This window comes from Dipodomys merriami, unplaced genomic scaffold (assembly GCF_024711535.1).
Source record: "Dipodomys merriami isolate MVZ:Mamm:240054 unplaced genomic scaffold, mDipMer1.0.p SCAF_26, whole genome shotgun sequence".
Lineage (NCBI taxonomy): Eukaryota > Metazoa > Chordata > Mammalia > Rodentia > Heteromyidae > Dipodomys > Dipodomys merriami.
In genome coordinates, this window is record NW_027204048.1 from 11,882,108 (window position 1) to 11,895,000 (window position 12,893).

A 12,893-nucleotide genomic window follows, 5' to 3' on the forward strand; every position below is an offset into this window, starting at 1 on the left:
ATACTACATGTCAAAGACGAAAGTCATGTTATTTATACACATGAAAGTCTTGCTTTTAGTTTTCTACAAATCAACAAACCTTTAAGGGATAAAATGACAATAGCCATTTAGCTGACATGCAATCCTTCGTAATTGTGTTACTAATAATAAGACTCTGGTGATCTTTATGATATAAACCATTTTCCTAATAGTGGCCTAGCTTTACTGACTTTTAATTTCCTTCCTCCCCATCGACTAGCGAAGACTATTCCTATAATTGGCATGCTGCTCTAAAGTCTGGAATGAGAAGACATATTGGTATGCATCTTTCTGATTTTCTCTCTCATCACTCCTTTCACTGCTGGCTTATTGTGGGTATTAGTGATTGAACTCAGGACCTCCCACATGTGAGACAAGCACTCTGTCACTTGAGCCATACCCTCAGTCCTCTTCTTTATTGCTTTGGAGATAGAGGCTCACTAACTACTATCTGGGCTGGCCTTGAACTCACCATCCTTCTGTCTCTACTTTTCAATAACTGGATTACACAGGCACGAACTACCATGCCTGGCTTCTACTCATTCTATGTAGAGCTACAGGACACTGGATATATTTGTCTATACTGAAAGGGATTTGCAAGGTTTTTGTCAAAGACCTGCTTCCTATCCAGGTTGAGCTAACTGCAGAATCCAGGAGCAGAGATGAAGTTGGTCTGACCTGGGGGTTGTGTCCCTGGGTGAGACCTTTGAACAAGACCAGCTTCAGAACCTTGTCTTTGTCTCTCCATTGAGGCTAAAATAAGTGGTTATATAATTTGGGAAATTACTAAGCTTGTCAAGGTCAGAACTTGTGGAACTCTAATGTATCCACAGAGTACTGGCAGGCTATTTGGATTTACAACACTTGGTCTGTACTCAACTCTGTGTGACCCTAAGTAAAATCATCTGCCATTCCATTTCTGTACTGTAAAAGGAGGAAGAAGATGCTGTCTACTTTACAATGTGATTTTGAGGTCCATAAGCCACAACAGACAGGAGGCAGCTGATAGTGTAGGCATTAGTTATTTATTGGTAACAAGGAATATTGTCATTGTTAATATTGTTATTATTATTATTATTGTAGTTTTCAAATTTCAGTGTGTATCAGAATTACCAGGGGGCTTGTGATATCACTAATTGGTGAGCCCTACCTCCAACCTATCTGATCTAGTAGATCCAAGTAGATCTAGTGAATCCTACCTCAGATACTGCCTTTTCTTTCTATTCATTTATCTTTGTGATGTTGGGGATGGAGCCCAGGGTTTTTTAGGCATGATAGGCAAGCACTGTATTACTGAACAACACCCTAGCCCCTATTTGTTTTTTCAGTAAGTTTTCGGGTGACACTGGACTCCTGGTCTGGGATCCTCATTGAAAGAATCACTGCTGGGCTGGGAAGGTGGTTCAGTGGTAGAGCGCTTGCCTTGCATGCCTGAGGCCCTGGGTTCAATTCCTCAGCACCACATAAGCAAAAAGAAAAAAGCCAGAAGTGGCGCTGTGGCTCAAGTGGTAGAGTGCTAGCCTTGAGCTGAAGAGCTGAGGCACAGTGCCCAGGCCCAGAGTTCAGACCCTATAACCAGACCCCCCCAAAAAAAATAAAAAATAAAAAAGAAAGAATCACTGCTGAACTGAAGTTACCTCCATGCGCACCCTTACCGCATTATGAACTCCTTAAAGCACAGTCGCAGCTTGTTGTGATGTCGATAGAGTTTTGGGTCAGCTGGAATTTCAGCCAAGAACACTTGGGCTACTTCCAGTGGTCCCTGATGGAGAAGAAAGTAAGCAAACGATGCTGACATTGGAAAGAAAGTTACATTACTTTGGGAGAAAATGTTGGAGGGAGTTCTTAAGTTGAACATTTCATTTTGTAGTTTGTCTAAAACAAACAAACAAAAATCCCCAGACAATCAAGAAAGTCTTGAGCTTCTCAGGGAAATGATTCTTAGGAGGAACATGGGAGATTTTGGAGAATACATTGGTAAAAATGTATTTTTCTCAAGCCTGTACCACTACCCATGGTTTTCCTCCAAACATAAAGGTAATACAACTACACTGAAGAAAGAATGTTCAAATTGGGGATGGGTTTGATGTCTTAATTCATATTCACCTAGCTATTTGTCCAACACTGATGGAGTCACAGATCTATGGAGTACTTATCTAGCCTGTGGCTGAGTACTTACAAAGTTTCCTTTTTCATCTGATCGTTGGGATTTACAATAGCAATGTTCTCAATGTCTTTATCTTGGAAACGTAAGTCATGTCTCCTCTCTTTTTTCCTGAACTTTCTGTCTCTTTCTCCCTGGTAATGGGAATTGGGCCCAGGACCTATGCATGCTAGGGAAGGATTAGACCTCTGGAGCCATACCCTCAAACCTCCTGCTTCACATCCTCTGCCTCTACCTGGAACGACAGGGCACTTTCAGATGGAGGACGGGCTCAAGGAGGAAAGAGTTATGAGGTTCATGGAAGTTTTGAAGGTGGATGTGTGGGCATAAGTAGATACAGAAGCAATATTTTGTTTTGTTCTGTGTTGGTCGGTTGTGGGGCTTGAACTCTGGGCTTGGGCACTGTCCCTGTGCTCTTCAGCTCAAGGCGAGTGCTCTACTGCCTGAGCCACGGCGCCACTTCCGGTTTTCTAGTGGTTTATTGGAGATAAGAGTCTCATGGACTTTCCTGCCCGGGCTGGCTTTGAACCGTGATCCTCAGATCTCAGCCTCCTGAATAGCTAGGATTACAGGCATGAGCCACCAGTGCCTGGCTTTATAGAAGCAATATTAAGGGGCCCCACTGGATATAGAGTTTACTAAGAAGCCTTCTGCATAGGGTGTTTCAATCTTGTACCTTCTTCCATCTGAGTGTGCCTTAGCTCCATACTGAGCCCAAGAGTTAGCAGTCTAACACATCTGAGAAGATCTAGTCTGGTTGAAGTGGTCCAGGGAGCCCGGTCCCAGGTTGCTACTGGCCAAGCCCTTGGGATGTGGAATACATCTCTCTGGTGATTGATCCAGGAGCTGGATGATCCAGGCCCTTTCCTCCTTTGCTTACAGGCATTTTTTTTTAGATTAGCCCCAAGCCTGTAATAACTGTGCCTAAGACACAGAGTAGCACTCAGTACTCTTCAACAGGATCATAGATTTGGGCCAGTTCTGGGCCCCAAGTACTTGTCTAAGAAAAACAGTACCTCAAACTTGGTGCACTCTTCTCTAGGGATTTCTTTGCTACCTGGAGTTGTGAAGCGGACAAGATGGCTTCCTGAAAGAATTCTACATTGTTCAAGTGCTGAGGCTAAGTGTAAGAATAGTATTCCTAGGTACATTCGATTCTTGAAGAACCCCAGCAAGAAGGGTACAGAGTAGCCAAAATCCTACGTGTGGTGGGACCAGCTGGCTTGCTCACCTGGTTTACTGTGGCCCCCACAGAGCCCTGTAGCACCATCTGAAGCATCTTTGCATCAGGGGGCTCCTGGTGAATGGCCACCGCTAGCTGAAGGGTCTTCTTCTTCATGTCTTCAATGGCAACTTCAATCGGAGTCAAAACAAACTGAACATAAGACATGATTGTAGTAAGTCCTTGTCTGCTCTCACATGCCACAGACAAACCTGGCCTAAGGCAGAGAGGGGAGCTGGGTTTGAAGGAGTAGCTAAGGGAAGATGGTGAGTCATCTGAACTGGTTAAGAAGAAAGGGCCTCCTATATCCTGAATGATTCTATCTCTGGAGCATGTACACATGTACACACATACCACATTTATTTATTTTTTTTGTCAGTCAATGGGCTTTAACTCAGGGCCTGGGTGCTGTCCCTGAGCTCTTTCACTCAAGGCTAAAATTCTACGACTTTGAGCCACAACTCCACTTCTGGTATTCTGGTGGTTAATTGGAGATAGGAGTCTCATGGACTTTCCTGCCCTGGGCTGGATTTAAACCCTGATCCTCAGATCTCAACCTCCTGAGAAGCTAGGACTACAGGTTTGAGCCACCAGCATGACTGTGCATACTATGATGTGTTGCTTTAAACTATCTTCCTGTTCTCTCTATTTTGCAGTCAAATGAAAATTTAAATGCTAAGTTTCACACAGTGACCCAGGGAGTAAGTGGGAAAACCTTACTTGATCACACCCGTGTCTACAGTCACAGCCTGCAATCTTCCTATGCTGCCAGATTGCTTTTCCTATTACTGAACAAATTAGTCAAGTTATAATGGGGAAGGGCAGCACACAACATGTTTCTCCCCAGGACCATTGGGGAGTCTCCAACTCTGCTGGAAAGTGATTCTGCATCAAGGTTAATCCCTCATTGCTAAGTTCTGCTGATGTAGGGTCCTTCCTGAATATGATGTACTGAGTACTGCCCAGGCCTCTCTCACAGCCAGATTTATATATTCAACTACTGACCTCCAATAGCTCAGAATAGGGCCTTATTTGGAGATAGGGTTTTTAATTAGGTAATTGAGCTGCACTGAGTTTATTAGGGACCTAATTGGTTGACACAAGTGTGTAAAGAAGGAAGGTGTCATGAATAATCTCAAGGAGAAGAAGCCAAGGAGACAGGCATGAACAAATTCTCCCTCCCACTCCTCAAAAGGAATCAACCCCACCAATACCTTAATTTGAACACCTCTTGAACTATGGGGTCACACACATCTGCACTTTAGGCCCTCCAGTGTATAGTATGTATAGTACTTTGATATATTTCCTTAATGAATAGCCAAGAAAAGATGTGAAAATATTTTAAAATCACAATGAGTTTGTTCCAGTGCTGTGCCTAGAAGACGTTAGTGCCCAAAAGTCCAAAGTAATAAGCAGTGCCTTCTAAATAAAGTTTCTCTGGACTGGGTTCCCAGGCTTCTCTGGCTTCTGCAAAGTCTCCCTGGGGGGCGGGGTGTTCACTAGCTCAGTATAAATTGGGGGACTCCTTTCCACAGTCCTTAACCCCTGGGGCTCTGGCCTGATGGAGTAGATTGTCACCAATCATCCCTGTGTTACTTGTTAATGACCTAATCTAATTAAATAATGCACAAACTGATGAATTATGGGTGTGGAAAGAAGACAAGTTAAATGCTTGGGAAAGATGTAAAAGTGAGTTGTGATAAAAATTCCTATCACATTAGGTAGAAGGCTAGGGTCAAAAACCTAAAAATGCAGAATTCTGTTCTCCTAGTGTTTAGCAAGGCTTCTTAAGACCTCCTTCTGCTTTGCAGAAAGCAAAACTGAGCATCATCAACAATGCACGATGGGTGTGGTTGATACAAGAAAGACAATGCAGAATTGTGATTCTCAGCTCATAATTGCAACAAGGTCCCATATAAAAGAGACGACATTTGGGTGTACCTTGCAGATGTTTTAAAGAAAATGACAATGTTGATGGTATCTATAATTTTGAAAGATTCTAAAGTTGGAGAGGCTTTCTTGATGGTTCCTATTAAATGAATAAAGTCTTCTATTTGCTAGGTGCCAGTATCTCATGCCTGTAATCCTAGCTACTCAGGAGACTAAGATCTGAGGATCAAGGATCAAAGCTAGCCTGGGCAGATAAATCTGATAAATCTCCTATCTTCAATTAACTATCAAAAAGCCAGAAATAGAGGTGGCTCAAAGGGCAGAGAACCGACCTTAAGCAGAAAAACCAAAAGAAGAGCATGTGGCCCTGAGTAGTTTAAGTAGCAAAATCTGAGGATGCTCAAGATTTCCAACAAAATGATATAGTGTATTTATACATCCTTTCTGTACTTTAAATCATCTCTAGATTATTTACAACACTAACACAGTGCAAGTACTATGTGAACAGCTGTTATACTGTATTGTTCAGAGAATGACAAGAAAAACAACTGCATGTGTTCAGAAATAATTTGTTAAAACGATTTCAGTTCACGGTTGACTGACTTCACAAATGTGAAAGGGCAAACATATATATTGTATGTGTTCATAATTAAATTAAATGGTTTAAATATTACATATTGTAATTAAGTATGTAAACATATTGACCGTACAGATATGACTTTACAGTGTTACATGTTGAATGAAAATAGTGCTATAAAACATAGTTGCCTATGCTGGGCACCAGTGGCTCCTGCCTGTAACCCTAGCTACTCAGGAGGCTGAGATCTGAAGATCACAGTTCAAAGCCAGCCAGGGCAGGAAAGTCACTGAGACTCTTTATTTCTAATTCCAAAGAGCTGGAAGTAGAGAGGTGGCCCAAGTGGAAGAATGCCAGCCTTGAGTGAAAAAGCTCAGGGATGATGTCCAGGCTCTGTGTTTAAGCCCTAGAACTGGCCCAAGACAAAACAAAACATAGCTGCCTAAACAGGGCTCCTTGGCGCTCTGAGGTTAACTCTAATGACATTTCCAATGCAATCGCTTTAGACCACACTGCAGTTTGATCTAGGGAACACTCTGGCTTGTGTTCTGCAGGATAGTCACCAGCTGGCCCTTGCTGCCCAGCCATTACCTCCTCCTTGTGGATGACGCTGATCCTGGTCTTGACGTAGGGGAAGGCGTGCATGGTGGTGAGGATCGTGTTCCTGCGGTGCTGTTCATGCAGCTCTCCGCGAGGCCGTCCCTCCAGGGTGAAGGGCGTGGTGTACATGAACCTGCGCAGGTTGAAATTCTTCTCAAAGGACGTTACCCTGTCTTTCATCTCATACTCATCAAAGTAGGGCTCCACAAAAGTGATCTGTATGTAGGCCTGGGGGGGGAGAGAGAGAGGGGAGAGGAGGGAGGGGAGGGAGGAAGGGGTGAGCCCTTCTGCAAACAAGACCCCACGACCCCAGTGTATCCCCAAAGATACCAGAGCTGACTGTCCTCCGTGGGAATTCAAAATCTGCCATTCTTCTCTCCATCCGAGGAGGAGAAAGACCAAGAAGAAGGGAAGGAAGGTGCGTTTGCAAACCACTTTCCTCAACACAAACTTTCCTCTCCGGAGCTACCATGGCATGGAGACACTCAAGGGAGACTAAGAGCGCTAACACCAAGTGTTGGCACGGAGGAAGAGCAGTCAGAACTTCCCCACTGACAAAAACTACCCCCGTGCCTTCCCTTCATTTGCACAAATGAAGACTACTCAGCACTGAAAAGGGAAGTACTCCAGCATGGATGAATCCCAGATGGGTATTTACAAACACTGCTTGGCTGCATTTATTTATTCATAATGAATAAATAATTTGTTCTAGAAAAGGCAAAGCTGTAAATATAGAATATAGGCATGTTTATCAGGAGATACAAGTGGAGACTGCAAACAGGTATAGGAAATATTTGAGCAATGGAACAAAATGTTCTACATCTTACCATAGTGGTATGGTATAGATACGTGTGTGTTTGTATACAGATATGTGTTATATATACATATATCAAATATATATATATATGTGTGTGTGTGTGTGTCAGAACTTTAGAAATAAACACCAAAGTAGTGAATTTTTATTACATATATTTCATGTAAGTATATTTAATGAAAATTTCTATATTTTGGTCCATCCTGGGGCTTGAACTCAGGGCCTGGATGTTGACCCTGAGTTTTTTGGGTTTTTTTGTTTTTTTTTTTTCTCAAGTCTACTGTTCTACCACTTGAGCCACAGCTCCACTTCTGCCTTTTTGATAGTTACTTGGAGATAAGAGTCTCACAGACTTTCCTTCCCAGGCTGGCTTCAAACCTCAATCCTCCCATCTCAGCCTCCTGAATAGCTAGGATTACAAGCATGAGCCACCAGTGACTGGCTGAAGGAGGCTAAAAAACAAACTAAAGAAGAATGGCAGTGAATAGTGACTGGGCAGAACTACTGACCTCAGACCATAAATCACTACTTAGTATAATGAAATCTGGTTGTCATTCTGGAGTCAGGTTCTCATTCTGCGCTCTCATGACCTACCTCGGGGATCTTAATGGGGAGAGAGGGCCCCTAGTATTAGAAAAGTCACCATGGGTACCCAGCCAGGTCTCTCCACCGAAGGAATCCAAATGCCATTTCTATCTGAAGCTCAGTTCAACTCATCACAGTTATTGCTTTCCATCCCAGGCTAAGGATTGTGTGTTAATAGGCAAGTTTTCTGACACACATAGGAAAACAAACTCTTCAATTTGGCCAGTTGCTCTTATTTGCATCATCTTTGCAGAAGTAAGAGAGATGTTTGAATCTTTTATTTTGCAGGTCTACCAGATGCTCAATGGCCATCAAATCCAGTCTTTAGTAACACCTTGCACTTGACCTATTTCCCACATTTTAGAACCTGTCCTCTGCCTGTCTATGTAAAAATAAAAAGTAGGTCTGGGCTTCGTCCCTAGTCCCTGGTCTAGAGCTTCAGGGATTAGACGGTCTTGATCATGCTAATGGAGAAGCTTCTGCAGTGTTTCTGCTGGTCACAAGTGCTTAGAGGGTTGGTACTGTGAGTGAGCCTGACCAACTGAGAGCAGGGGTAGTGTTAGGTTTTATCATGTGTTCATGCAGACATAGTTACCCCTCCCTAGTAACTACGTTTCTGGCAAAGGAGTTTCCAGCAGCCATTTGGCAGAATGTGGCTAGGTGAGGCTGCCCGCTGGAATGTGGGTTTCTGTGGGACCAGGTGGGGCTATATGGATCGATTACAGAAGGCCCACAAGGTAGAAATTGCACACCTGGCCCTGAGTGGATATCACACCTCCCTATCCCCTCCCTACCTTCCACCCCCCCCCCCCCCGCATTGATTTTCTGATGAATGCCTGTTTATGTGTGTAACCAGCTTGTATAAAACCCAGCTCCCCTCCCTGGTGATCCAAACCCTTTCTGACACTGGTCTTGAGTCCCTGGCAATAAAATGCCTTTATCCTCTCTGAAAAGTGGTCTTGATCTTTGCTGGTTAGATTGCTGTAATATTGAGGCTTGAACTGAGGGCCTGGGTGCTCTACCTAGCTTTTTCTGCTCAAAACTGGCAATCTACCACTTGAGCCATAGCTCCATTTCTGTTTGGTGGTTAATTGGAGATACAAGTCTCATAGACCTTCCTGCTCAGGCTAGCTTCAAACCGCAATCCACTTTGGGATTACAGGCCACTGATACCTGGTGTGACTGGTTATTTTGGAGATAGGGTCTTGTTTTATACTCAGGCTGGTCTGAGCTACAGTCCTCCAATTTGTGCTTTACTGTGTCACTGGGGATGGCAGGTAGGCCCTTATGATGCCCAGCCATTGGTTGGGATGGAGTCCCACAAACTTTTATTCCCAGCTTGGCTTGGAAATACAGTTCTACAATCTCCCAAGTAGCTAAGATTACAGGAATGACCCACTGAGCCTGGCTGAGAATTGGTATTTTTTTTTAAGACATGTTTGAAATAGAGAGTTTACAGGTTTCGTTGGCAGAAAAGAGCAGTGATTCATTGGCATGGGTGCCACATTGGAGTCTGTTTCTTGCATCATCTTGAAAAGTTGGTAAACATTTCCATGCCTCCATTTTCTCATCCAGTTTTATACTGGAACAGCCAAACCTATTCAGGGCTACTGGAGGTTGAAATGAAGGGTGAATCTAAAAAGGGGAAGGCAGTGGTGGTACACTACCATAGTTCCTGTGAAGTATGATTTCTTTAAGACCCTACCAACCAGCAGCGGGACCTAAGAAAGTGTTTGGTTGCATGTAAATGACAGACAGAAGGGAGCAAATAAGGGGGGAGGCGCTCAGAGGTGGTTAATTTTTCTTTAGAAAGATCTTTAGAAAAATCTCTCCATACCTTGTTAGGATCCAACTTGGTTTTGTCCACGGGAGTAGAGTCTTTTATCACTTCCACAAATTCTGCACCAAAACACTGGCCATAAAATCCCTAGATAAGAGGAACCATTAGGTTATAAAGGTCGTGTGAGTGCGAGTGAGTGTGAGTGTGTGTGTATGTGTGTGTATATATAGGGCTCGAACTCAGGGCCTGGGCACTGTTCCCTGAGCTTCTTTTTGCTCAAGGGTAGTGTTGAATCACAGCTCCATTTTTGGCTTTTTTTGGTGGTTAATTGGAGAGAAAAGTCTCACAGGCTTTCCTGTCTGGGCTGGCTTTGAACCACAATTCTGAGATCTCAACCTCCTGAGTAGTTTGATTACAGGCATGAGTCTTTAGCACCAGGCTAAAAAGGTCATTTTTAACATAAGGCAACTCTTCATCTTCTCAGAAGTAGAGTGAATTTGGAATAAGAACAAGAGAGAATCTGTGCATTGATTACTGAGAGTCCTTCTAAGCTAAGAAGCAAAGTGCAGCATTTCCTGAGACATAAATACAGATATAAAGAAGTCTAGCACCATCCATTAGTCAATGCTTCTCCACCGTATATACACTCAGTCTTGAATTCCACCTCCATCATCACTTTTCCTGAGACTCAATGACACTACTTACTTCTTGCGTTTGGTACCCAAGGGGCTTGGCAGTTACCACTGTTGTCACAAATGTGGCAAGCCATAAACTACAAGAAGATAAAATCCACACCTTGCAATTCTTAGTAAGAGAACAAGTGGTCTGGGTGAATGGCCAACTTTCTTTCTCATGAACTGAACAATGGGGCATGTTTGCCCAGGTCTTCAGGCCACGGCCTCTGGATGAAATCTGCTTGTCTTATTTGGCAGGGATGAGCAATGCCTGGAGCAATCAGGCAACACAAGAACTTATCATTTTCCAGTCCTACGAGGCCACACTCAAAGAAACAGCAAACAAGAACTATAGTTTTGGTTCTTGTCAGGTCAGGGACTTCATCCTGAGTAGGTTTTATTTTAGGGGTTACCCTTTGGTTTTCTTCTTCATTGTCATGGTACTGAGGCTTGAATTCAGGGCCTGGGCACGGTCCCTTAGCTTTTTTTGCTCAAGGTTGGCACAACACCACTTGAGCCACACAGCTTCACTTCGGGCTATTTGCTGATTAATTGGCAATAAGAGCCTCACAGACTTTCCATGCCTGAGCTGGCTTTGACCCATGATCCTCAGATCTCAGCTTCCTGAGTAGCTAGGATTATAGTCATGAACCACTGATGCTTGACTGATTTTATTTTTTTATTTTTATTTTTTGTCAGCCGTGGGGTTTGAACTCTGGGCTTGAGTGCTGTCCCTGTGCTCTTCAGCTCAAGATGAGCGCTCTACCACTTGAGCCACAGCACCATTTCTGGTTTTCTAGTGATTTATTGGAGATAAGAGTCTCACAGATTTTCCTGCCCGGGCTGGCTTTGAACCATAATCCTCAGATCTCAGCCTCCTGAGTAGCTAGGGTTAAGGCGTGAGCCACGGGTGCCTGGCTTTGATTTTTTTTCTTTTTGTAATGACTCATTCTAACTTGTTTTTGTAAATTGTATGAGTCCACACCCAAAAGAACTTTGCTCACCTCCAGTCTATGTGAGATCTCGGGAAGTTTCGTTATAGCAGGCTCTTTGTAAATAAATTCCTGTTCATCCAAATCACCGAATTTGGATCCATAGAAACCAACACGGAAATAAGTTCCAAACATTCTCTTATGATCCTGTTCAACAAAAGAACATTTCTCTTTGAACATGATGTATGAAGATGCATTGGATTAAAAGGGTCTCTTACTGTGCTACAGACAATTTGTTCTTTTTTTTTTTTCTGGTCCTGGGGCTTGAACTCAGGGCTTAGTTGCTATCCCTGGGCTTCTTTGGCTCAAGGTAGCACTCGACTACTTGAACCATAGTGCCACTTCTGTTTTTTCTGAGTAGTTCATTGGACATAAGAATTTCACACACTTTGCTACCCAGGCTGCCTTTGAACCATGATCCTCAGATCTTAGACTCCTGAGTAGCTAGGATTACAGGTGTGAGTCACCAGTGGCTGGCCAGACATTTATTCTTATAACTGATATAAACAGAAATCCCCCTGTCAGGCAAATTTAGTATTTTAATTAGCTTTGGAAATAATACCAAAAGAAATCCCATGAAAGGTTTCTGGGACTTCAGGTTAAGATCATTTGAAAGATCTTCATGTTTTCTGGCTATAAAATGATTCAAGTTGCTCCTTTCACCCCCAGCATTCTGGACCTCTGTCCCCTTGTAACCTTCTCTTTAATGGGCAAGAGCTACAGTCATGATGAGCTCAAGGAAAACCAGTCTCTACAAGTGAAGTGGGGCTGAACAACTCTGACACCGGGGTACCCACCACCAGGTAACAGCACCCACTGACCAGGATCTCTGGCTACCTTGTTAATGATGTTGTCAAAGGCCTTCTGTAGCTTGTCATGCGTGGAGGTCAGCTTCCGGAAGTCCCGATGAGCTTCCAGAATGGGAATGACCAGTTTGTAGACCTCGTTCACCATCTCGTACAGGCCTCCCTGGGGAAATAGAACCGAGAGAACCAAAGCGAATTTACTGCACTGGCCACTTAAGGACAATCCATGTTTATTATGCAAATAGGACACTAGAGAAAGGACTTCAGATTGTACTACCATAGTATTTATTTTTTTCTGTGCTGATCCTGGAGCTTGAACTCTAGACACTGGACATTTTTTGCATCCTAAAATAGAATTTGTGAGGAGGAGGAGGGAGAAGATAGTTAAAACAATAATTAAAATAGAAAGACATTATTGGGAGAAAACTTGGGAGATGAAAAGTAGAAAATAAGACCCAATCCAGAGATGAAAACAGAACTGGGTGAGCAAAGTAGAGGGCGTATTCAGAGTGTACTTGGCTTGGCATATGGGGTAAGAGGGAGATGATTAAAATCTAGAAAATGATGCTCAGTGACTAGTTTAACTTGTCTTCTTGAATTAGGGATGTTTAGGCCCAGGTTAGGTTCATGGGAGGAATCTCAGGGTTCTCTGCTCAACAGTTTCTTTTCTCTTTTCTTTTCCTTTTCCCTCCCTCCCTCCTTCCCTTCTTTTCTTCTTGCTTACTTCCTTTCTCTTTTGTGCTGGTCCTGGGACTTAAACACAGGGCCTGA

General features: G+C 43.3%; 1 protein-coding gene across 3 annotated transcripts in view; it reads right to left on the reverse strand.

Moving 5' to 3' along the window:
* Dock8 (dedicator of cytokinesis 8) overlaps nt 1-12,893 on the reverse strand; it is a 212,812-nt gene that overhangs the window by 3,552 nt on the left and 196,367 nt on the right. For all 3 annotated transcript variants that reach the window (XM_070035686.1, XM_070035685.1, XM_070035687.1), the window contains 6 exons: nt 12,154-12,285; nt 11,329-11,463; nt 9,708-9,797; nt 6,463-6,699; nt 3,414-3,557; nt 1,674-1,780 (listed from right to left, as the gene is read on the reverse strand). In XM_070035686.1, coding sequence (XP_069891787.1) covers nt 1,674-1,780; nt 3,414-3,557; nt 6,463-6,699; nt 9,708-9,797; nt 11,329-11,463; nt 12,154-12,285 — 845 coding nt within the window. The remainder of the gene's footprint in view (nt 1-1,673; nt 1,781-3,413; nt 3,558-6,462; nt 6,700-9,707; nt 9,798-11,328; nt 11,464-12,153; nt 12,286-12,893) is intronic.